The 22,357-nt window shown below is 35.8% G+C and overlaps 5 protein-coding genes across 9 annotated transcripts; 3 read left to right on the top strand and 2 right to left on the bottom strand.

Moving 5' to 3' along the window:
- The first annotated feature begins 339 nt into the window (after positions 1 to 339).
- LOC306881756 (acyl-CoA-binding domain-containing protein 5-B-like) lies at positions 340 to 6,067 on the top strand. Its single transcript, XM_079436013.1, has 12 exons — positions 340 to 397; positions 688 to 784; positions 897 to 1,017; positions 1,163 to 1,235; positions 1,325 to 1,457; positions 1,745 to 1,879; positions 2,107 to 2,165; positions 3,242 to 3,431; positions 4,066 to 4,277; positions 4,790 to 4,837; positions 4,935 to 5,044; positions 5,161 to 6,067. Exons 1-12 carry the CDS (start codon positions 380 to 382, stop codon positions 5,177 to 5,179), a joined length of 1,215 nt encoding a protein of 404 aa, XP_079292139.1. The 5' UTR covers positions 340 to 379; the 3' UTR covers positions 5,180 to 6,067.
- Positions 6,047 to 8,798, top strand: LOC306881759 (tRNA-splicing endonuclease subunit Sen15-like). Its single transcript, XM_079436016.1, has 4 exons — positions 6,047 to 6,595; positions 6,676 to 6,757; positions 6,831 to 6,966; positions 7,555 to 8,798. Exons 1-4 carry the CDS (start codon positions 6,521 to 6,523, stop codon positions 7,721 to 7,723), a joined length of 462 nt encoding a protein of 153 aa, XP_079292142.1. The 5' UTR covers positions 6,047 to 6,520; the 3' UTR covers positions 7,724 to 8,798.
- LOC306881760 (uncharacterized protein C1orf21 homolog) lies at positions 8,786 to 15,699 on the bottom strand. Of its 5 annotated transcripts, none has more exons than XM_079436019.1 (7): positions 15,560 to 15,640; positions 13,337 to 13,427; positions 12,531 to 12,669; positions 11,407 to 11,492; positions 11,247 to 11,311; positions 11,099 to 11,159; positions 8,786 to 10,009 (listed from the first exon to the last, which is right to left on the bottom strand). In XM_079436019.1, the coding sequence occupies exons 3-7, from the start codon at positions 12,619 to 12,621 to the stop codon at positions 9,971 to 9,973; spliced, it is 342 nt and encodes a 113-aa protein (XP_079292145.1). In that variant the 5' UTR covers positions 12,622 to 12,669; positions 13,337 to 13,427; positions 15,560 to 15,640; the 3' UTR covers positions 8,786 to 9,970. The 5 variants fall into 5 exon arrangements, with proteins under 5 accessions (XP_079292145.1, XP_079292147.1, XP_079292143.1 ...); XM_079436021.1 differs by having other exon boundaries at positions 13,344 to 13,427; XM_079436017.1 differs by lacking the exon at positions 13,337 to 13,427 and having other exon boundaries at positions 15,560 to 15,699.
- Positions 15,233 to 20,125, top strand: LOC306881757 (vesicle-trafficking protein SEC22b-A). The gene is made up of 6 exons (XM_079436014.1): positions 15,233 to 15,535; positions 16,441 to 16,753; positions 16,822 to 16,931; positions 17,719 to 17,879; positions 18,444 to 18,590; positions 18,670 to 20,125. The coding sequence occupies exons 2-6, from the start codon at positions 16,679 to 16,681 to the stop codon at positions 18,822 to 18,824; spliced, it is 648 nt and encodes a 215-aa protein (XP_079292140.1). The 5' UTR covers positions 15,233 to 15,535; positions 16,441 to 16,678; the 3' UTR covers positions 18,825 to 20,125.
- On the bottom strand, positions 19,170 to 22,079 carry LOC306881758 (U3 small nucleolar ribonucleoprotein IMP3-like). The gene is made up of 7 exons (XM_079436015.1): positions 21,815 to 22,079; positions 21,530 to 21,637; positions 21,370 to 21,444; positions 21,152 to 21,231; positions 20,306 to 20,357; positions 20,133 to 20,205; positions 19,170 to 19,478 (listed from the first exon to the last, which is right to left on the bottom strand). The coding sequence occupies exons 1-7, from the start codon at positions 21,949 to 21,951 to the stop codon at positions 19,452 to 19,454; spliced, it is 552 nt and encodes a 183-aa protein (XP_079292141.1). The 5' UTR covers positions 21,952 to 22,079; the 3' UTR covers positions 19,170 to 19,451.
- Between the last annotated feature and the right edge of the window lie 278 nt (positions 22,080 to 22,357).

The raw sequence follows: 22,357 nt of genomic DNA, 5'->3' as shown, positions 1-22,357 counted from the left end.
TGAACTACGCTTTTTAAGCACTACAACTGACGTACAATAATTTAAAAGCCAAAACGACCACAACCTTACAAGTAAAAAGCATTAAAGACCTAGAAAATTTAACTAAAGGAGCCGATGTTGTTAAAAAATAATAAAACTATTGTATGTTCTGAATTGATCTATTCTGATTTTTCAGAAACTGGACAGTTTCTTGCTAAAAATCTCAGCGTGAGCAAAGCCGTTTAAATATCCTTTCGCAAGGCATTGTGGATCATGTAGGCTAAAGGCGCGCTGCATTCCATTCATCACTAATGGGTCTGGCGTCATTGGAAACTACATCACCCGAACTGCATCTGCTTCAGTTAATACCTAGAAGGACGCACTGAACAGGTTTTTTCAGATGGACGGAACACAGGAGGTGAGTGGTAATATTTTATGTGATGTTTTGCTTTTTGTTGTTCAGTGTCCTAAAATTTCGGTCATTTTTTAAAAGACGAAAAGTAAATGGCGAAAGGTTTATTTTAAATTTTTAATGGTTACTTAATTAACCTGATATTACTAATTAACCGAAGGCGTGCAATATATAGTTAACATATCAAATAAGTATTAAATCTACATTTAAATCATTACCTTATTAGCGTGATCTGCTTATTAGTCCACGTCTGTTGGTTAAATGTTTATTGCATTTTCTGACAATCTGTCAATCAGGATGTAGACCTGACACGAAGGGCAATGGAAGATCCCAAATCCATTCAGAGGAGGTTTGAAGCGGCTGTTAAAGTGATCCGAAATTTACCTGAAGATGGTAATACCTTTTTATTAAGTATTAAACATCAGTGTCAAGTATTGAACTACATGGCTTTTTTTTAAATAACAATAAAATCTAATTTTAATAATTCTTTCCTGATTTTACACAGGTTCCTATGACCTGTCGGATGATATGCTGGTTATATTCTACAGTTACTACAAACAAGCTACAGCAGGACCATGTAACACCCCTAAACCAAACTTTTGGGATCCTATTGGTAAAGCTAAATGGTAAATATCAACCAAAATATTGTAGAAATATCTTAAATCTACATGCCCATTTTGAATGTGGTGTATCTATTCAATTGAAATGTTTACTAGTTTTTGTAAATATAAATATGCATATTAAACCCAGACACATGTGTGCTCTTTACAGGGAGGCATGGAAAACCTTGGGAAACATGTCAAAGGACCAAGCCATGATGGAATATGTTCAGGAAATACAGCTGGTTGGTAGTTGTATAGAGATGAAGCTCTATCATATTGAGGTTTCAATAAAAAGAGTTTAAACCAGAAACAATCAAATGTTTTATCATAGATAATTGAAACCCTCCCGGTCACAGACAGGATGGCAGAATTAATGGACGCTCTTGACCCATTTTATGAGATAGTGGTGGAAGATGATGATGATGAAGATGATGCAGTCAGTAAAGCAGCACCCCTATCCACAGGTACTTTATTTAGAAGCATTTAAAGTACTTATCCATAAGATTTGTGCCTGTTTAATCAACATTTCATATTTTAATGACTTTTGAAACTGGAAACACTAATGCCGAAAAAACTGATGATGATGCTGAAGAGGGGGAAAGTGAAATTAATAAATAATATTAGAAAGGAGGAAAGGTACAGCAACAACTTTGTGTGTTTATTTAGTAAAAAATGAAATCAGCAAGACCGTGATCTGAAATGATTCAACCCAATGTATTTGAGGACTTCTCAGCTCTTTTCTATTCTGCAGACTCAAGCACGTTTGCAGCAGGGAGAGGATGTTTATCAGTCTTTGATGGAAGTGAGGAGAACAGCATGTCCTCGTCAACCGATGATGCTCATAGTTCTCTGAACACAGAGGAGGAAGAGGAGGAATTGGCTCATGGTAGAGTTTCTGGTCTTTAGTTCCATTTCTAGGCCCAAGGTATATACGGTTTATCCCAGCTAGCAGTTGTGTTGGGGGCCAAGTTTTGTATCGCACTCTGATTAAAAAAGATTTAGCAGTCATTTAGTGAAACTACATTAGCATATAAAGCAAACAGCGTGTCTGTTATAATCTGAGTGTTTGAAAAATATGATTTGATGACATCATTCTCACCAAATATCACGCAGATGACTCAGACGATGAGATGTTCGGTGACTCAATGGAAAATCCAGCAACACAAGAGAAGGTAAAGTCTCCAGCGATGATTTCAATTCTTTCACTCAAGAAGCTTAAAAATAAAGAAAAGAGAAAAATACATTTTGCATAATTAAAACAAAGCCTATTGTAGAACGATCAAAATTCTCTGTAATATAGAAATATTATTATGGTTTTGAATTTAAAAAATATTGTATTGCAGTAATTTTATGGCTCGAGTCATAATTTTATTTATTTTTATTTTTTGAAAGAAGTCTCTTTTGCTCACAAAGGCTGCATTTATTTGATCGAAAATACAGTAAAACAGTAATATTTTTAAATTATTACAATTTAAAATAACTATTTTCATTGTAATATATTTTAAAATGTAATCATGCTAATATGCTGATTTCTTAAACATTTATTATCAACAGTTGTTTTTTTTTTAATATAATTTATTTAAATTGATTTAATAATAATCTTTTGTAAGAATATAAAGATCTTTTTATAGAAATATAATGCAAAAAAATCTTGTCTGTATGAATATTTGGAACTCAAAAAAGATTTGGAAGTCCTAAAATATTCATAATTGTCCTAAGATTTTTGGCTGAAATAGGATTATCTTTTCTTTTAATTTTGAGGTTCAGTGTGACCTGGACATGTGTGAGATTTGTGAAAATCACTCTATAGTGTATGTATGTAATGTATGTAATGCTCATTTAGCTCTTTCAATGTTCTTGTTAATAAGCTGATTAACTTACACACTTTCATGTTGACCTTAGTATTGAAGTCTTCAAATGCAGACAAACCCTTGACACCACAATCATTAATGTGATTTATAATCTGGGTTGAGTCCATAGAATCCATCGTTTTATGAGGTCACTGCGATGCATCACCAGAGATTTGAAAGTGTTAAGTGATTCTTGGCAAAAAACTAAGTATGACTCGTAATGCTTGGCAAAAACATGAATTAAGTGACATCAACTGCAGTCTATCAATAGAGAGTTAGGATAGGCTTGTGACATTTTTGGAGAGAATAAGTGAGAGAGAGAACTAAAGGAAGAAATGTATTTGTTTCTCATGTCATGTCAGAGCGATATAAATGGGAGCATGTGATGCTTTCCCTAGGGTTCGGGAGTTCCCAGGGTCCATTTGGCAGATGTGAGCATGGCTGGGGCCCACATGCAACAAGGGGGAAACAGAGAGCCTCAGTGTGGGAGTCAGGATAGAAAGCCGCAAGGAGCTACACCCCCCGTCCCCCACCCACCGACACTTGGACCGGTCCGCACTGACAGAATCTCAGCAGGCAGTGGAAGAGGTTGGGCTCGAGTCAGTGTTTGAATAAGTCTTGAGCACCGTGACGTCAACAAGCAATAATGTGATCAACAAGCCAATTTTCCACCAGCATTTGTATAAACGTACAATGCGAGGGAACACTATTATACTTCTGCTAGGAATCATTTCCTAATAAGGCAAAACTCTATTTATTGTAGCATTTATTGTAGTCTATATTTGGTATTTATTTCCTTTCATCACTATGAGCTTGTAAGGTTGATGAAATAATAGATTTATTTATACAAAACATAAAAATGTTTGACACAAAAAATCAGATGTATCAAATATATAATATTTAAACCTAAGTTGCTTCAGTCTACTAAATGTTCATCTTAAAATATTAATAACAATATAAAAGTTATTCTTTTGATCATGTTGATAATTTAGAGGCCAACTGAATTTGTGTATCAAATTTGATTAAGTAGGCTTTATAGGGTTAACGTATTTAAAATGTTGTTGTTTCATTACAATTTTATTATATGCTGTGTTTAATTATATAAACCATGTCAGCAGGAGAGATTATCTACTGGAGAAACGCTCTTGTAACTCCGTGTTAAATATTGATCTGGCAACCATTTGAAGCATATATGGATGATTTATATTTCATATATTCTCAGGCCGTCAGTTAACAGGAACTAACCTACCAGATGAACATGATAACTTATCAGAGCGCAGTTGCCAAGGAAACGGTCAGTGCTTGGAGACGGAAGAGAGATCGGACAAGCAGGCGTTTAACCCACAGATCGCTGTGATATTGTCACAGTTACAGGACAATATGCAGGATGTGCTGCACAGACTGACCACACTGGAGCTTCTCACAGCATCACAAGTAAGACCAGCACCAAAATATGGCTCAATACATGTAAACCACAAGCCTAGATGCTCACCAAAGCTGCATTTACTTGATCAAAATACAGTAAAAGCAATGTGAAATATTACTGCAATTAAAAAGAACTGTTTGCTGTTGTAATGCATTGTAAAATTAGATTTATTCCTGTGTTGCAAAGCTGAATTTTCAGCATCGTTACTCCAGTCTTCAGTGTCACATGATCCTTCGGAAATCATTCTAATATGCTGATTTACTGCTCGAGAAGCATTTCTCATTATTACACTATATCAACGTTACAAACAGTTGTGCTGCTTAGTCATATACATTTTTCAGGATTCTTTGATAAATAGAAAGTTCAAAATAACAAAATAAAAGCTAGCAGTGTATATTCTGAAATCAGAGCTAAGCTTTTTACAGTAAATACCACAAAACCTTAAATAGCTATTACACCCTTGAATACAGTTACAGTTGATATTTAATCTCTTATTTGCTTATGTTTTGTTTTGTTTTAGGCTGAAATCCTTCCTCTCAAAACTCTGCGCTCTAAGTCACCAAAAAAGGTCTATGTTACTTTAAACACTAGGAATGTCATGGTCTGAAATGCCACTTTGTGTTAATAGAAATGATTAATCGTATCTGTATTTATCCTGTTTTTAGAGGTTTCCCTGGTGGCCTTTGCACTTGTCCCCTATCACTGTAGCGCTGACAGTTATCTGGCCCTTTGCTGTGCACTGGCTGGTGCAGTTTTACTTGCAGAAAAGGAGGAGGTAAGAATGTGTTCATGCACTGTTAACTATAAACTATATGTTGATAAAAGTACCCATTTTCTTTATATTCAAATAATGTTCAGTAAAACACAGTCTGTGTTGCATCTTTGGTTTAGATGGTTAAGAGTGAAGTGAAGCTTCAAATACAACTGCGCAGCTCCGGAAGACTTTCAAGTGGTCTGGACGTATCTGATATACACAACAGGGGATATTGTGATGCCACACTGAGCCTCAGGACCTCAGTAAGGACTTAATAAGGACACACGCTACTGTTCAGAAGTGTGGGGTCTGTAAGATGGAATTAACACTTTATTCAAAAGTAATAGTAAAGTCATTTATAATGTTACAAAAGATTTCAAATAAATGCTGTACTTTTGAACTTTCTATTCATCAAAGAATACTGAAAGAAATGCATCGCGGTTTTCACAAAAATATTAACTGTTTTAAACATTGATAATAATCAGAAATGCTTAGAATGACTTCTGGAGGATCATGTGACACTGAAGACTGGAGCAATGATGCTGAAAATTCAGCTTTGATCACAGGAATAAAGTACATTTCGCAGAATATTGAAATAGAAAGTAGTTTTAAATTGCAATAATATTTTACAATATATATTTTTTTTTACTGTATTTTGGATGGGCTTTTGAACGGTAGTGTTCAATATTCACACTGTTTCTATTGTGTATTAATGGTTGTATATTTTAAAAGCTCCTTTTCTGTAAATGGAGTGTGGACAAATGAACTGTAGCAAAGAGAATAGCTCAGACTGTTTTTCTGATATGAATATCTTCAGAGTATATGTGGACAAGAATGCAAGTAGTCTGTTTTTAAGCTGCAGACATATAAGTATGCTATTGTTATTATAAAGTGAGTAATTCTTTTGTAAGATGAATAAAGTGTTTGAATGGTTAATTGTGTTTTTGACTGCTGTGTTAGATTTGTCCTAGAATCAAAGAGACTCGATGTCGGCCCATTGAGATACTGTAGTGTTTTCCACACGGACTCTAATAAAGGGAGGACAATAACATGCTTGTGTCCAAAAACTTATCAGCATGTACCCGGGATAGAGAAGCATTAAACCGCTTTGGAAGGTGGTCTGAAAGCTGCTATATCAATACAAAAACGATCAATTCATTATCTAACTACAGAGCTACCTTTATACGGACATAAACACTACTTAGGACGGATAGTTTGTGCAGTCAAGAGCACTACTATGAATATTAATTACTTTATATGACGTTCGCCCATAAACATCGCTGATTTGCTGGTAGACGCTACGCTCTAGTAAACTGGCGAATCAACGTCTCGTATATTGCTTTATGAATATTAACCTCCTCGTGATTGGACGCCCACGCAACCTGTTTAATATTCATGAGACGTGCCTTTGCAGTAATAGGAGTGCAGATGGATATATGTGCACGTGGTGAATCTGTAAGCAATGTTTGTGACATGCATTGATTAAATTTGCGATTTATGAATAATAAAAAGGAGTTGAATATTATGATGGACAAAGCAGATCCTCCGAACTGGATCCAGCAGCACGCCGTCGTAAGAGCGAGTCACTTTCCTGTTAAAGTGATACACTGTATTTCTAAAACAAGTGTAATTTAATATATTCTTCTCTTTAGTATCAAGACCTGATGCATTTAGATGTCGGTGACAGTGCTCAAGTATATGCTGCCTTCCTGGTGTACATGGATCTGACGGAAGGTGAGGAAATGAAGTGGCACATCACATGATTTATAAAGAGATTGATAACCCTTTTGTGTTTTTTCTTGTGAAGTGCGTAAATGGAAAGAGGTGGCTGGAGTTTCCTGTGCAGAGTTACAGGCGGTTCTGCTGGAGGGTCGAGAGAAGGAGGGAGAAACAGTCCAGATGATCTACCCTCTGCCTTCACACAGATCCATCAAACACAGAGAGTAGGACACAGTCAGCTTTTACTAGAGCTTTTACTCTCATTACTAAGCAGCTTTTGGGCCTGTGGATGTGTTAAAGCTTCTATAACAGATTAAAGCGGCACCAAACGGAACTGAAAGAACTGTTTCCAAACAGGTTTCCCAGTGGGCCGTTCACACAGAATGCGTTTTCCATTACATTGCGCTACTATTTGCATTGTTTTTCTGTGTGAACACACACTAGACGGATGTACTGCAGTGTTTCACAGCTGATGGGGTGCTCTTATGCTTCATGGGCTGTAGATTTTATCTTCTCTCAATTAAGTCTCATTGTCAAATACTTCTTTTTAAAACATTCGGCTCGTTTGAAATGTTGTGATTTGCTTTGCAGCTCTTTGGTTTGGTTAATGGCTTCTAAAGACCAGACAGATTTTATACATCAGATTGGCATGTACATCTTATATCGCTAACAAATATTACAGTATATGAAGCGTTACCGAACATAAGGTGTATTTAAGACAAATGACTTGAAATTGTCTCATACCTGCCTGATAAGCCTTGATGTGATTATGCTTTAACACATATGATCATGTGACTTCCTCTGTCTCACAGGTTGCGGTGTATATTGGACAGAAGTGCCCCGATGCTCTTGTGTGCGGTGGCTTCGGACTCCACTCTGGTGTATCAGAGACTGTGTGATGGCTTTCTGACCCCTGACCCTCCAGTGGACATTCAAGACCAAGGCCGCCGACAGCATCGCAAACGGAGGTTACAGACATGAGAGAAACACCCAGATGATACAGACAGGCTGGGATACCTAGCTCTCCAGATGTGACTGATGTAGGCCAGTTTGAATGCATTTATGAACTCATTATCTTTGAAGATGAGAGAGAGACTGCATTTATAAGATCAGCTTAGACATGGACTGTATTTGTCTGTATGAGTGGATCCATGCTGCTTTTGTCTGTTATACAGAGTATTACACAAACAACATCACTGAGCTGCTCTTTTTTTACTCAAATGCTTGAAATGTCAGATGTGCAAAATGACACATTCTGAGAAAAAAACAAGCAGAGAAAGCTGAAAAATACACGGGTATCTGAATCTTGTATAAAATCCATCTTAAAGGGATAGTTCACCCAGAATTAAAATTCTCATTATTTGCTTACCGTCATGTTCCAAACCCATTAAATCTCCATTCATCTTTGAAACACAAAGATGTTTTGAATGAAATCTGAGAGATTTCTGTCCTCCATTGAAAGTCCATGCAACCAAAACTTTGATGCTTCAGTGTTCATAAAGACGTTGGAAGAAAGTAATCCATATGAATTGAGTGGTTTAATCCAACCAAGTCTTCTGAAGAGCCACTCAAGTGCTTGCATGACTAGCAAAAACAAACCTCATTGGTTCTCATGCATAAAGCAAGTTCAGTTGAGCTTTCATTGACCATTTTTGGTGCGCTCAATGTATGTGTTGATCAATGTTCATGTGTGAATAAAAGCATACATTTAATCTATAATGCGAACATGTTTCTCCAGAAAACGTGGATTAATCATGTGGATTATTTTCACAATGTTTTTTGAAGCCTAAAGGGTTTGGGACAAAAATCTCCCAGCCAGGTTCATTAAAATTCTTCATTTGCATTTCAAAGATGAAAGGTTTGGCAAGACATGAGGGTGAGTAAATAATGAGAGCATCTTCATTTTTGGGTGAACCAAGGAATAGTTCTCCCAAAACTTGTCATTTATTCACCCCTTGTTCCAAACCTTAATGACTTTAAAAAATACAAAACAACATTGGACCCCAATGACTGAAAAATAAACTTCAATAAACCAATGCTTTTCCCTGGTTAGTTGGTCATTGTGTATTTATTCATTCTTTCACTCAGCATCACACTGGCATTTTGGGCAATTTTGTTTGGCCCAACTGTGTACATGGAGAACTTAAGCATACATGTGGGATACTGTTCACTTTAGTGTGAAAATACAGAAATTAATAGCTTACTTCTGTATCTCATTTCAGAAAAGAAAACACTGTGTGCTTAAGGCTATGGCAAATTACTGTCATACTGTAAAAGGAAGAAGCACTTCCTGGTAATAAAAACGTATTTATGTAAAACTTTCTGAAGGCTGGTTTTGAAACTTGTACTGGTTTTCAACTCAAGAATAGTGACTATAAATGTCAAGCGAACGTATGATATCCACCTGTTATATAAAGTAAAATGAGTATTTGAAAACTACACTTAAGATGCTGTAACTGGTGTCTCTAAACACGGCTAGATGCTGTGATCTATCTCCAGCGCTCAACACGTCCTCAAGACCGGCCCTGAAGGAACTGCACTGCCCTCATCTAACAAAACAAATCTAGTGATGATACATACAGCACTGCTGTCCTGAGCGTTGTAACATAACTCAAAGAAAAAGGTCAAAAATACATATACATAATACACTGTGGGTGAAAAATACTTTGTTAAAAAAACAATTGGAATGCTAGAAATGGCCTTGTGTTTCTGTCCATACACTTTCACCTACTGTGTCTCAACAGCATGAGCTGGACAGAATCACGCAAGTCTCTCGGTAGGTATGTCCTCCTTAGGAGATATCATCTCCACTGTAGTCCAGCGTGTGTAGTCCATGTCAAAGGGAGGGCGAAATCCAGGACTCTCAGCACGGTATGTAGTCTATGAGTAGGAGAAGGCTTATGGGTAGTGTAAGGCAAGGGATTGAGGAACAGTCTGAAAATGGCTTTCCCATTCAAATCTTGGGCCAAATCCCAGTCTCCTTAACCATGGCCTTTCCATGCCCCCATACCGTTTAAATACTACTCCTCAAGAGTCTCAAATAGTGACCTGTAAGACATTTGGGAGAGTGTGTAGATTGTAAACGGAGTGGATAACTGGGTTGAATGTCACTTGAACCCACACTCTTGAAGATTAATACTTGTTGGGTAAGGAGGCATGGCAAGCAAGTGTAAAGAACTTTGGGACAGGATTGACTCAATGTTGGCGCGAGTCAAACGTCTCAGCATGCTATGTCATATCCTCGTCCTCCGAGCAGTAGTCCCGTCCCTGTAAATGTAAAAGTCATATTAAGGGAAGGTACCTCGAAAAAAAAAAAAGAAGCAATTAAAATAGACTAGATTTTTACTTTGGGTTTTTATGCAAACGCTCAAGTCTCAAGTATACTTCGGGTTTTTACGCAAACGCTTAAATCCAAAGTATACTTCGGTTTTTATGCAAACACTTAGGCTTAAAGTATACTTCGGTTTTTATGCAAACGCTTAGGCTTAAAGTATACTTCGGTTTTTATGCAAACACTTAGGCTTAAAGTATACTTCGGTTTTTATGCAAACGCTTAAGCTTAAAGTATACTTCGGTTTTTATGCAAACGCTTAAGCTTAAAGTATACTTCGGTTTTTATGCAAACACTTAGGCTTAAAGTATACTTCGGTTTTTACGCAAACGCTTAGGCTTAAAGTATACTTCGGTTTTTATGCAAACACTTAAGCTTAAAGTATACTTCGGTTTTTATGCAAACACTTAAGCTTAAAGTATACTTCGGTTTTTATGCAAACACTTAAGCTTAAAGTATACTTTGGTTTTTATGCAAACGCTTAAGCTTAAAGTATACTTCGGTTTTTATGCAAACACTTAGGCTTAAAGTATACTTTGGTTTTTATGCAAACGCTTAAGCTTAAAGTATACTTCGGTTTTTATGCAAACGCTTAAGCTTAAAGTATACTTCGGTTTTTATGCAAACACTTAAGCTTAAAGTATACTTCGGTTTTTATGCAAACACTTAGGCTTAAAGTATACTTTGGTTTTTATGCAAACGCTTAGGCTTAAAGTATACTTCGGTTTTTACACAAACGCTTAAGCTTTAAGTATACTTTGGGTTTTTATGCAAACCCTTATGACTAACGTATACTTCAGTTTTTACACAAACGCTTTTAAGCCTAAAGTATGCTTCTGTTTTTTAACAAACACTTAAGCCTAAAGTATACTTCGGTTTTGGTGCAAACGTACAGCTGACCACATAGCCTTTCAATGTATACTACATCTAGTGTGCACAGGACAAACAACATGAAAAGTGCAAAAAAACAACTTTAGGGACTTGAGAAAGCCTCTCAATAGTAATAGTGATGCTACTTCAATCACCTTTTCAATCTTCTCATCCAGCATCCTGAAGAACTCCTGCTGGCTCTCTGAAGAGTGGATACTGAGGAACAACGAAGGCTTGGTGAACATCTCATTGGTCATCATTTCTCTATTACTGAATACTAGAGCAGAAACCAAACACACTCACCTTATCTTATTACTATTCCCGGTGGCATCTTTGTGCCTGCCCTTGTGCAAAAATGTGCTCTTTTCCTGAAAGACATAAAGAGGAAAATGTATTGTTCTACAGGATAGTATGATTATCTGAGACTACTTGATTATTTGGAGATATATGTATCAATCTTTACCAAGTTCTCTTGGTTTCGTGTGTTCGTGCGCTCCTCTTCTCCATGCATGTACTTCACCTTCTCAACTCCTTTCAGTCTGTACTCATCTAAACAGAAAGAGTACACTTAAAATCACTTGGACACAGGATTCTTAATCTGAGTTCAACAACATATTTAACAAAATAACCCCGAAATACCACCAATACTCACCAAGACATTTCTTTGAAATAACTTGCATTTATGGATCAGTAACACCAGTAACATAGCAAGGAAGTAAACATTGTACATTATTATTTTATATTGACTTGAAGGTTGCTTATTCAATCCCAGAAGAACAAGGCATGACCTTTCATCGCTGTTTTAAGGGCAGTTAAATCCAGGTCACTCCAGAGGGGCTGTCGTTAATAACTGAACTGTAATTCACTTTGGATAAAAGCACCTGTTAAACACCACTCACACTAATAGGACTGTAAAAGCTGATTTGTTATAAACTGTATTCCCACTGCGGCACCAAGAAGAGCTTCACAATTAGACCACTTCTCAAGTTCGTTTTATGGAAACCCATTTCCGCCAGTGATAAAAAATAAAAATGTTTATCACAGAATTGTGAAATAAAAAAACTCGAAATTGCGAGTTAAAGTCCAGTGGGGGGGGGGGGGGGGGGGGGTGCTGATATGTCCTCAGAACTGCAAGTTTATCACACGATCCTTCAGAAATTATTCTAATATGCTGATTTGCTGCTCAAGAAAATGTTTTAAGATTCTTTGCATTCTCAGCATTTATTGGAAATAAAAATCTTTTATAGCAATGTAAAAGTCTTTATTGTCACATTTGATCTATATATATATATATATATATATATATATATATATATTTTCATATTGTGTGTATAATAAGATGTTTATGAGTAACATTATACTGCAAAATAAAATAAAAAACTACGTTTAAATTTAATACACAATTTAAATCTAAATGTAAAGAATTCAAATAGAATAAAAATCAATTTTGCACCCAGTTCACTCAATATATTTTCAATTCTGAGTCGGGTACCAATTTAGAATTTTCAATGAAATTCAACACGGACTCCGGCTCTATATCACATTATCTAGAGTGAATATCTGTGGACACACAGCTGGGACACTGACCGGAGAAGGCATCTCCATTGCTGTAGGCCTTACTCCGGCCCTCTTCATCACTGGGTACAGATGACAACTGCTTGGCTGAGGTGCAGCCCATCGCCTCACTTCCTCTCCTCTCCTTCCTGCATGGCACTCTCTACTGCACCTGACCCAACAAACACAGACATGAGTTCTGCAGCAAAAACACAAGCATTCAGTACTCAAAGCAATCTACATAAACATACAATAACACAGTAGCATGTAGTCTAACATGGAGCTTAATGTATCTGTACTGATAAACGCTGGACTTCAGTTTCATATCTGGGTGTGTCACATGTATTTCCTGCTCGTGGTGAGCAGCTGATATGAATTTGGGTTAATGGGACACTGGCCTGAGCAGCGGATGCTGGTGCGTTTGGACATCAAACAGTCATTAGAAATAGACTAGAAATGGTGGCATAAGAAAAAAAAACAGGTTTGTGAAGATTAAACGTATAACACAGGGTCATATGAGTTACCCCTAACTATGAAAATAACTTGGAACAAAATCTTTTAAAAATATATTTGGGGAAATAAACCAATTCCTATAGAAGTTTTGGACACTAAACCATTAATAATGTCATTGCATGTAACTGCAGGTTCAGTTTGGCCATATTATGGACATCTGCCCACCAGAAGTGGCCTAGATTGTGCAGCTTGTTGTCCAGTCAGTCAATGACTAAACATTGCTTCTGTGTATCAAAGTTCCTCTTAAGAACACTGGTTTCAGGCAGGCTTCCAAGGCACTGTGATGTCATGTCTAATGGTCTAAAACAAATTTAAATGAGCTTAACCAGAGACTTTGTGTAGCTGAGATGGACCACTGCTAATGAATGGGAGAAACGGGAACAGCCAAAAGAGTGATGCAGGAACGAATCCTAAAACCTGGAAACATGTTAGCATTTTTGAAGTCAATGGGTTTTTCAATAAGTTTTGGTCAAATGCATTAGAACAAACTCAAGATATTTTTCACACTTTATGTTATGACATAAAATACATTAGTAATGTTTGTAATCTTTTGGCTGGGCCAACTTGAAATATGTTTTTTTTAAGCATTTTTTGAGTAAGAAACAATGTTCATATGATACCATTTATGCCAGATTTTATAACTGATTTGAAAAAAGTCTTTGAAATGGAAGTTTGGCAAGTAGTTTTTGAGATTTTGGCATTTCGCAAAATCTCAGAAAATAAAAAAATTTATTTGACACTCATTCTCAAGTCGTTCCAAAACTTTCTTTTGTCTTTGAGAGAAAAAAGTCAATGTTTTTTACCGAAATATTGAAATATAAATGAAAGTTTTCATCTAGCTGAAAACTGAAACCAAAAACAAAATTTCAATAAATAAACTACATTTGGGTACTATTAATCCAGTTCTTTAAGTAAAGTTGTTTGGCAATGAGATATATACAAATTTGACTTGTTTCTACTCTAGCATCATTTTATGTTATGGTTACCTTATGGTTTATTACTGCTACTAATATACCTGATTAGATTATTCACAGTCAAAACGCTTCAAACATCACCATTTCGGGCAATAATATCGGCCCTCCAAAACTGCTTTGGCCGAAACAGATGTTTTTTTCCCTGCTTTAGCTGAATATGTTCAGTTGTAGCTCTACATTTTTACATTGGACAGCACCACTGACTTGAATGTTAATGGACAAACATACATAAAAACATATAACAGTATATTGGATGCGGGCAGCTCTTAAAGTGACAGCAGTCATTCATGTTAATCAAACAACCAAAGAGAGAACATCTCTCACTGCTCTTGACTAAATCAGTACTTTTAATAAGAAGAAATATATATTTAGTTTACATAGTGAAGAATATGCAGTGCGTTTATATATTTGATTACTCTATACAATGCATGTAGAATTTCTTATTTATTTATAGTTTTTTTGTCTTATGGCTTAGTTTCTTATTCTTATTTAATCACTGACTGCTTGTCTTCAGTGAGCTTGAGTGCTTTTTTTATTTCCTTATTTAATGCAAAATTACTATATCATGATATATACTGTTACACTGAAATAAAATTACTCATTAAAAGTAAAAAAAAAATATATATATATCCCTTTAAATTGGTAAATACTACCATAACATTCCATCATAATCTTTATACTAAAATTGGAAAATGTATTTGTGACCCTGGAGCACAAAAGCAGTCTTAAGTCGCTGGGGGATATTTGTAGCAATAGCCAAAAATACATTGTATGGGTCAAAATTATCCATTTTTATTTTATGCCAAAAATCATTAGGATATTAAGTAAAGATCATGTTCCATGAAGATATTTAGTACATTTCTTACCGTAAATATATCAAAAAATAATTTTTGATTAGTGATATGCATTGCTAAGAACTTCATTTGGACAACTTTAAAGGTGATTTTCTCAGTATTTAAATTTTTTTGCACCCTCAGATTCCATTTTTTTAAATAGTTGTATCTCCGACAAATATTGTCTGATCCTAACAAACCATACATCAATGGAAAACTTATTTATTCAGCTTTATGTATAAATCTAAAAAAAGAAAAGAAAAAAAAGCCCCTTATGACTGGTTTTGTGATCCAAGGTCACATATTACATATAAAGGTATATATTTTTTAACTTGGTCATCAGTTTTAAACCAATTTGTCAGACTTTTATAACTGCAGGAAGACGTCATTTCTCGTGCATGAGAATCATCCAATCAGAGCACAGCTGTCCAGCTGGAGCCTCGCATAAAGGGCCCTTGTGTGGCATCAACACCAATCCAGTGAAGCTGAACTAATCGAGCATTGTGGCCTAGCAGTGAACGAGCATAATAATAAACACTTCATAACAAACACACACCTAGCTGCAGATCATCGCGGCCTCGAACTGTTATTGATGCGCATTCAATCAAAGCGGATGTGATTTATTACTAATGTTCACCAGAACACGACAACAACAACAATGGTCGCAACACACAGACACGCTTCACTCGAATTAATGAAATAATGAACACAGAATGAGGTAAGGGCATAAGAAACCACTTACCTTCAGTGCAGATGCAGAGTTTAATCCTGCTGTTCGTGATCAGGAAAAGCGTTCAAGCGGGATCAGCCCACAGACCTGAATAATCGATGCGCTGCAGATCAGCGCCACAGACACAAGCAGTCAAGCGCAGAGAAGTTCAACTGATGACAGATTTACAGATTGCAAAAACATCATTAAAAAGGGGTTTTAAAAATATATCAGCGTGACGCATCTTGTGGGACTGTCCTTTTATAAAATAGCTGTGACAGAAATTTGTAAAAGTTATTATTATTTATTATTGCTTGTGAAATCGTTCATTACTTTTAGTTTTTTTATATTAAAGCCTATATTTGTTGTCTGGGAATTAAATCAAGCATAATATTAAAATAATTCGTACTTTAAATGTAAATACTGTAAGTTTTCACAGTATTATTTTTGTAATGCATGCATGGATACATATGTGTTTTTAGTTTGTTATACATTTTTATTACTGTACATTATATTACTGTATCTAATGACTGATATTGTTTGTCAAAAATGGTCAAGAAATGTAATGATATATATATATATAATTTTATTTTTGATTACATGGACAATCATAGTTAAAGTTATATACGGTTTCAACGGCAACAACATAAACAAACGTTACTGCGCATGCTATATGTATATATATATTTTTCAAGGTAATTCTATATTCTAGAAATTTCGATTATATATATATATATTCTAGTTTCAAGAAATAGAAATTTCTAGAAATATTCCCCTAATTGTTTATATAATAATCTAATAATATTATTTTTGAATTTCATGCTAAATACAATCAACTATATCTCTTTTGGAGGTACCATTTCTAATTGTTTATTTCTTTTTCTTGTCTGGTGTCTTTTTTCTATTTGCTATAGTGCTGAATAATCATTAAATCAATCAAGAACCGGAACCTTTGGAAAGCGACCGCCGCCGGAAGGGATTTGAGGTAACACACCCTCTTCCGGCCAACTCATCTGAACTCTGCTGTCAGTTCAAATGTGTCACTTTCTGCCATTCAGACAAACAATCAATCAATCGCTTCGCTATAAAACAGACGCAAGTTAAAGAGTAAAGACAGCAGGCGGAAGTTAAAGAGTAAAGACAGCAGGCGGAATGGTGCTGCTGACGATGATTGTTCGTGTCGCCGACAGTCTGCCGCTCGCTGCATCGATGCAAGAGGACGAGCAGGTGTAACTCTACCGTTATTTACAGACTCTTTGTTACTGCTCGAGTTCCTAACGTGAATCTGTTTCCAGTCAGGGCGAGACTTACAGAAGTACCAGAGTCAAGCCAAGCAGCTCTGCAGGAAGCTCGGCGCTCAGAGTCCCGCGCGCTGCACCCTGGAGGCAGGAGCCATGGCCTTTCAGTGAGTCCCGACACCGACAGCGTTCAGGCTCTCATTCTAAACTGTGGGAAGACAATCAACTGCAGGAACTTGAACCATTCAGAGCCTGATATATGTAACATTTGATGCACCAGGCTTTTAAGACTCACATAGTAGAATATAGTGAAAATCTGGAACTCCTACACCTCAGTTTTATTCAGAAACTAGGTACAGTTGCTATTATTTATGCGGCCAAAAAGTAAATAATTACTGATAGCTTTTACTAATTAGTGAGATACAGTAGAGTTAATAATGCATCTGTTTTTCAGCAAGTAAAATATTTCCAAAAATTATATTACTGTTTAATTAACTTCATTTTATTTCAATAAATATTTTAAAAACCACGTTGGAAGAGCTCATAATTTTAAAATACTTTTTCTTATTCACCCTAAACTAATTATTGAAACATCAATATATAATAATTGGATTCAAGTTTTATTGTTAGTATTAATTTCTATGAATGCTGTGGGCATTTTGTGCAACATCAGACATTAAATATGCATATTTATTTGACGTTAACGATTATTTTTGTTGCAAAATCTGTGTGGAGCTAATAAAATTGGTATGTTATATGATTGTTTAATTAATAATTAAATAAAAAATGCAATTGAGTAAATTCTACTTCCTGTCAATTCAACTAAAATTCAATTTCTAATTCACTCATGAAAAGGAGACAATTTTTTACAAATCTGAACTTTGACAGAGACGCATAGAGTTTGTGTTTGATTCTGGATGTCGTCATACTTCATAAACTCGTCTTGTTTTCCAGCTACGTCATTGAGAAAGGAGTGTGTTACCTGGCCTTATGTGAAGCAGTATTCCCCAAGAAACTGGCGTTTGCCTATCTGGAGGATCTGGAGGGAGAATTCAGTGAGCAGTACGGGACGAAAGTCCCTTCAGTGTCACGGCCGTACTCTTTTATCGAATTTGGTAAGAAACATCTTATATCAATGCAATTGGAAAGCTCAAAGTTAATATGCACTACCATTCAAAAGTTTGGGGTCAGTAAGATTAGTTTAAAAAGAAAAAATAATAATTTAATACTTTTATTAAAAGTAAAGGCTTGTATAATGCTACAAAATATTTCTGTCGAAAAATTTCGTTCTTTTGAACTTTCCTGTTCATCAAAGAATTAAAAAAAAATCAGTTTCCACAAAAATATGAAGCAGCACAACCGTTTTCAATGTTGATTAATATTAAGAAATGTTTCTTGAGCAGCAAATCAGCCGATATTAGAATGATAGGATCATGTGACCCGGAAGACTGGAGTAATGATGCTGAAAATTCAGCAATAAATTACATTTATTCAAACCGAAAACAGCTATTTTAAATTGTATTAATACTTCACAGTATGTGAAATTTAGGTGAGCATAATAGACTTGTTTCAAAAATGTACTGACCTCAAACCTTTAAGCAGTAGCATGTGAACAACTAATTAAAAGGATCAGCAGTTGGTTGACAACGTAGATCAAATGATTTCCTATTTGTCTCCAGACACGTATATTCAGAAAACCAAAAAGTCTTACATCGACAGCAGAGCACGAAGAAACCTGGGCAACATCAATTCAGAGTTACACGATGTGCAAAGGATCATGGTTGCTAATATAGAGGAAGTGCTCCAGCGTGGAGAAGCGTTATCTGGTGAGTCTGGTTTCAGTATTTTAAGCTCATTTGAGTAAGAAAAACGTATTCTATAGTGTTCTGTCTGTTCTTTCTGCAGCTTTGGATTATAAAGCTAGTAATCTGTCCAGCCTGTCTAAGAAGTACCGCAGCGATGCCAAGTACCTCAACACTCGCTCCACCTATGCTAAAGTGGCGGCCGGCGCTGTGATTTTCATCACACTCATTGTTTATGTGCGCTTCTGGTGGCTGTGAATGTATGGGACACATTCAAGCAGAAACTCAGGGCCTCGCTCACAAAAACAGTTCAGACACCAGAGAGTCTGTTCTGGCCTTAAGATCCTGTCTGTTTGAGACACTGAATGTACCCGTCCGTGAAGTTTTGTCGAGTTCATGATGCTGTTGACTTTTTACAGTTGTACCCTGCTTTATTTATAACATATATCCGTGGTAGGTGTTAATGTACTCATTGCCTTGTCTGTGTTCAGGATGTTGATAACAGAGCTATGCAAAGTATATGTGGAGTTTATATGAAATCACATCTGTAGCTGGTGGTGGAACAGTGATGCATCTTTGTTGGGACAGATTTTAGGTGCCCACTATGTCAAATATAATTTTTATTTGTGACATGAATGCAAAATGTAAAGGTGCTTTTCTAGGAACAAAGTAAATTCAGACATTAATTGTAATTGTTTACAATTATTAATGGCAAATACACTAGTCGCATTCACTTAAAGTGGTTCAAGATGATAATTGGTCACTTTATGTCAGACAAGGTATAAATATATACATCTGTTCTTTGATGAATCACAAATGAACAGCTGCTCTTGATGCTCTGACCATTTCTGGTTGAAATCCAAATTTCCTGTTGTATTTGGAGATTTAGACAACGAGGTCAAAGTCATCTCGCTGAAAGAACAAAAACAAAATTATAATGTTAAATGAGCAATTAGTTCAAACGTGTTTAATAACACTTTTTAATAATTTCCTAATAGCATAAAATCTGACTTTGTTGGTGCTTATATGTATATAAAATGTCATTCTTCACATTTTAGTGCCTTTAAAAAAAAAAAAAAACCTGTCTGATGTCAGACTATTAGTCCATACAGGGAGGCTAGTATGCATTTAATATGCAAAATTTCCTGAAATCATTTGATTGATAAAAGGTTTGTGTACACAACTGTTAGAAACAGTTGTTTTTTTATATTTTAAAGAAATGTGTTTTTATTCAGCAAGGACACATTAAAATTGATCAGTAAAGTGACAGTAAAAACATTTATAATGTTACCAAAGACTTTTCAAATAAATTATTTTCTAGTCACCAAAGAATCCCAAAAAACTGGTTTTCAAGGATCATGTGACACTGAATTAGTAGTTTGGAGCAATGATGCTGAAAATTCAGCTTTGATCAAGAATTACATTTTAAAATCTATTCAAATAAAAAGCTTTTATTTTAAACTTTTTAAGTTTCTTTCAAAAGCATTATAATCTTACTGACCCCAAACTTTTGTACAATGATGTATTTACTCTACAGGATGATGTTCAGAATATACTTTGACATACCTCCTCATTGTAGTTCATGACATGTAGTTTGATCTTGGATGAATCCACCCATGTGACAAAGTCTTCCATACTCCTGTAAGAGTATTGTACACTAACTTTACATTTCAGTTGCGCCAGATTCATATAAAAGTTTATCATCAGAAAAAAAGGTACTGAGCGTTTTCATAACTAACCTTGTTACGAGAAAAGCAGGATCAGTGACAATCTCAGGCCCAACACGAATATCTGTTGCTCAGTCAAGAAACAGTTTCAAACACATTCATGCACATTTAAATGAAAAGAGATTCATTTTCTTTACAATATTTCCACTTAAAGGAACGGTTCAACCAAAACGAAAAAAACACCCTCTGGTCATTCAAGATGTAGATGAGTTTCAGAACAGATTTGGAGACTTTTAGTGTTGCATCACTTGCTCAGCAGTGGATGCTCTGTAGTGAATGGGTGCCGTCAGAGTCCTAATAGCTAATAAAAACTCCACAATAATCCACACCACTCCAGTCCATCAACTAACATCTTGTGAAGCCAAAAGCTGCACGATTATAACAAATAAATCCATCAAGACGTTATTAACTGTTGCTCATAGCTAATACTTTTCCATAACCCATTATAGTCCATGATCCATAATAATGCTTCCTCCAGTGAAAAAGTCACAATTTACCAGTGAACAGAGTTTGATGTGATGGGACACACACTGGAGAAAGGATTATGGTTTAAAGTTAAAATGCTAAAGAACAGATTTGTTTCTTACAAACACGCAGCTTTTTGCTTCACAAGACATTAGTTGATGGACTGGAGTGGTGTGGATTACTGTGATGTTTTTATCAGCTGTTTGGACTCTCATTCTGACGGCACCCATTCACTGCAGAGTGAATAAGTGATCAATTTCTCCAAATCGGTTTCGATGAAGAAGCAAACTCATCTACATCTTGAATGACCAGAGGGTAAATGTTATGACATTTTAATTTTAGGTTAAACTATTCCTTTAAAATGTAATAAACACACATTCTGATGAAGGATACGGCCCTGCTCGATGAAGGTTATGGCAGTCTTCAGGTTCTGAGCCATACGCAGTTTCAGCATGATTGTGGGAAGTCGTCTCCTGCAGAAAATAACAGCAATCAGAAAAAAACAGGCAACAGAAACAAATGATAAAACTTGACCTGTTCGGCACATAGTGTTGTTTTTCTATTTCCACCTTATTGCAGTGGTCCCTGATCAACTGTCCAGCTCATCTTACCTGCAGAATGCAGAAGCACAGACTTCATTCGCAAGAGAGAGGTTCTGTTTGGTGGGGATCAACCCGACACTGTAACTGCAAAAACACAGAAACACACTCGATCTTTACACCTGACTGCAGCTCAAGGGCCCACAAATCATCCAGAGGCTCCCAAACTTACATTTTTTCCAAGAAAAGGGCTGTGCTTTGAGCTCTGAAACCATCCTTTTCGTCCAAGTCCCGTATTTTCTGTGCCAATTCTCTGATATTTCGACTAAGTTTGTTGTATCTACAGAGAGATCATAAAAGTATTAGATTCATAGATCATGTTTTGGCTGAAGACAGACACTATCATTCACTTCCTCTAAACATGAACGTGCGCATGTAAGAAAGATATATTTTCTTTAAACAAATCTACTATGTTAGGTTAAGGCTATGAAGTTAAGTACTATTAACAGTTACTCACTTGGTGTAATCTTCTCTCTTCTCAATATGATATTTTCTCAACACTTTAACCTCGTGTAAATTGTTGTCAACCTCCCAGTTAATAAAATCAACTTTCTTCAAGAGTTTCTGCTCGTGAAATTTCAATTTACGAACCATTTTGCGAATTAAACCGATTATATTGATCACAACACGAGTTGTTATTCTCTAGCTCTCATGCTGATATTAGCTTCACACGTGTGTTTTTCATCCACGGTGAGGACCGCGAGGCTGTTTCGCTCGACACTGCCCCTCAGCGGTCAGGAGGAGAAACACAACATTTATATATTTTCACTATAATAAAATGAAAGCGTAGCCTAATGCATATTTTTTTGTTTTATATGTTAGTATATATTTCTGTTTTCCTTAATATTTTATCTTAATTATTGTTCAACATTAAATAATTTAAATAAATCACCCAAACTCGAGCAACCACACACAGTCGCATCATGAATAAAATTAAATACAAGGCAAAAAGTTGGTTAAATATACTGACAACTAAATTTAAACACAAAATCTTGATGAT

The sequence above is a fragment of the Barbus barbus genome, assembly GCF_936440315.1.
Source record: "Barbus barbus genome assembly, chromosome: 15".
Lineage (NCBI taxonomy): Eukaryota > Metazoa > Chordata > Actinopteri > Cypriniformes > Cyprinidae > Barbus > Barbus barbus.
Note: the sequence above shows the minus strand (reverse complement) of the source record. Positions and strands in the feature narration are given on the sequence as shown.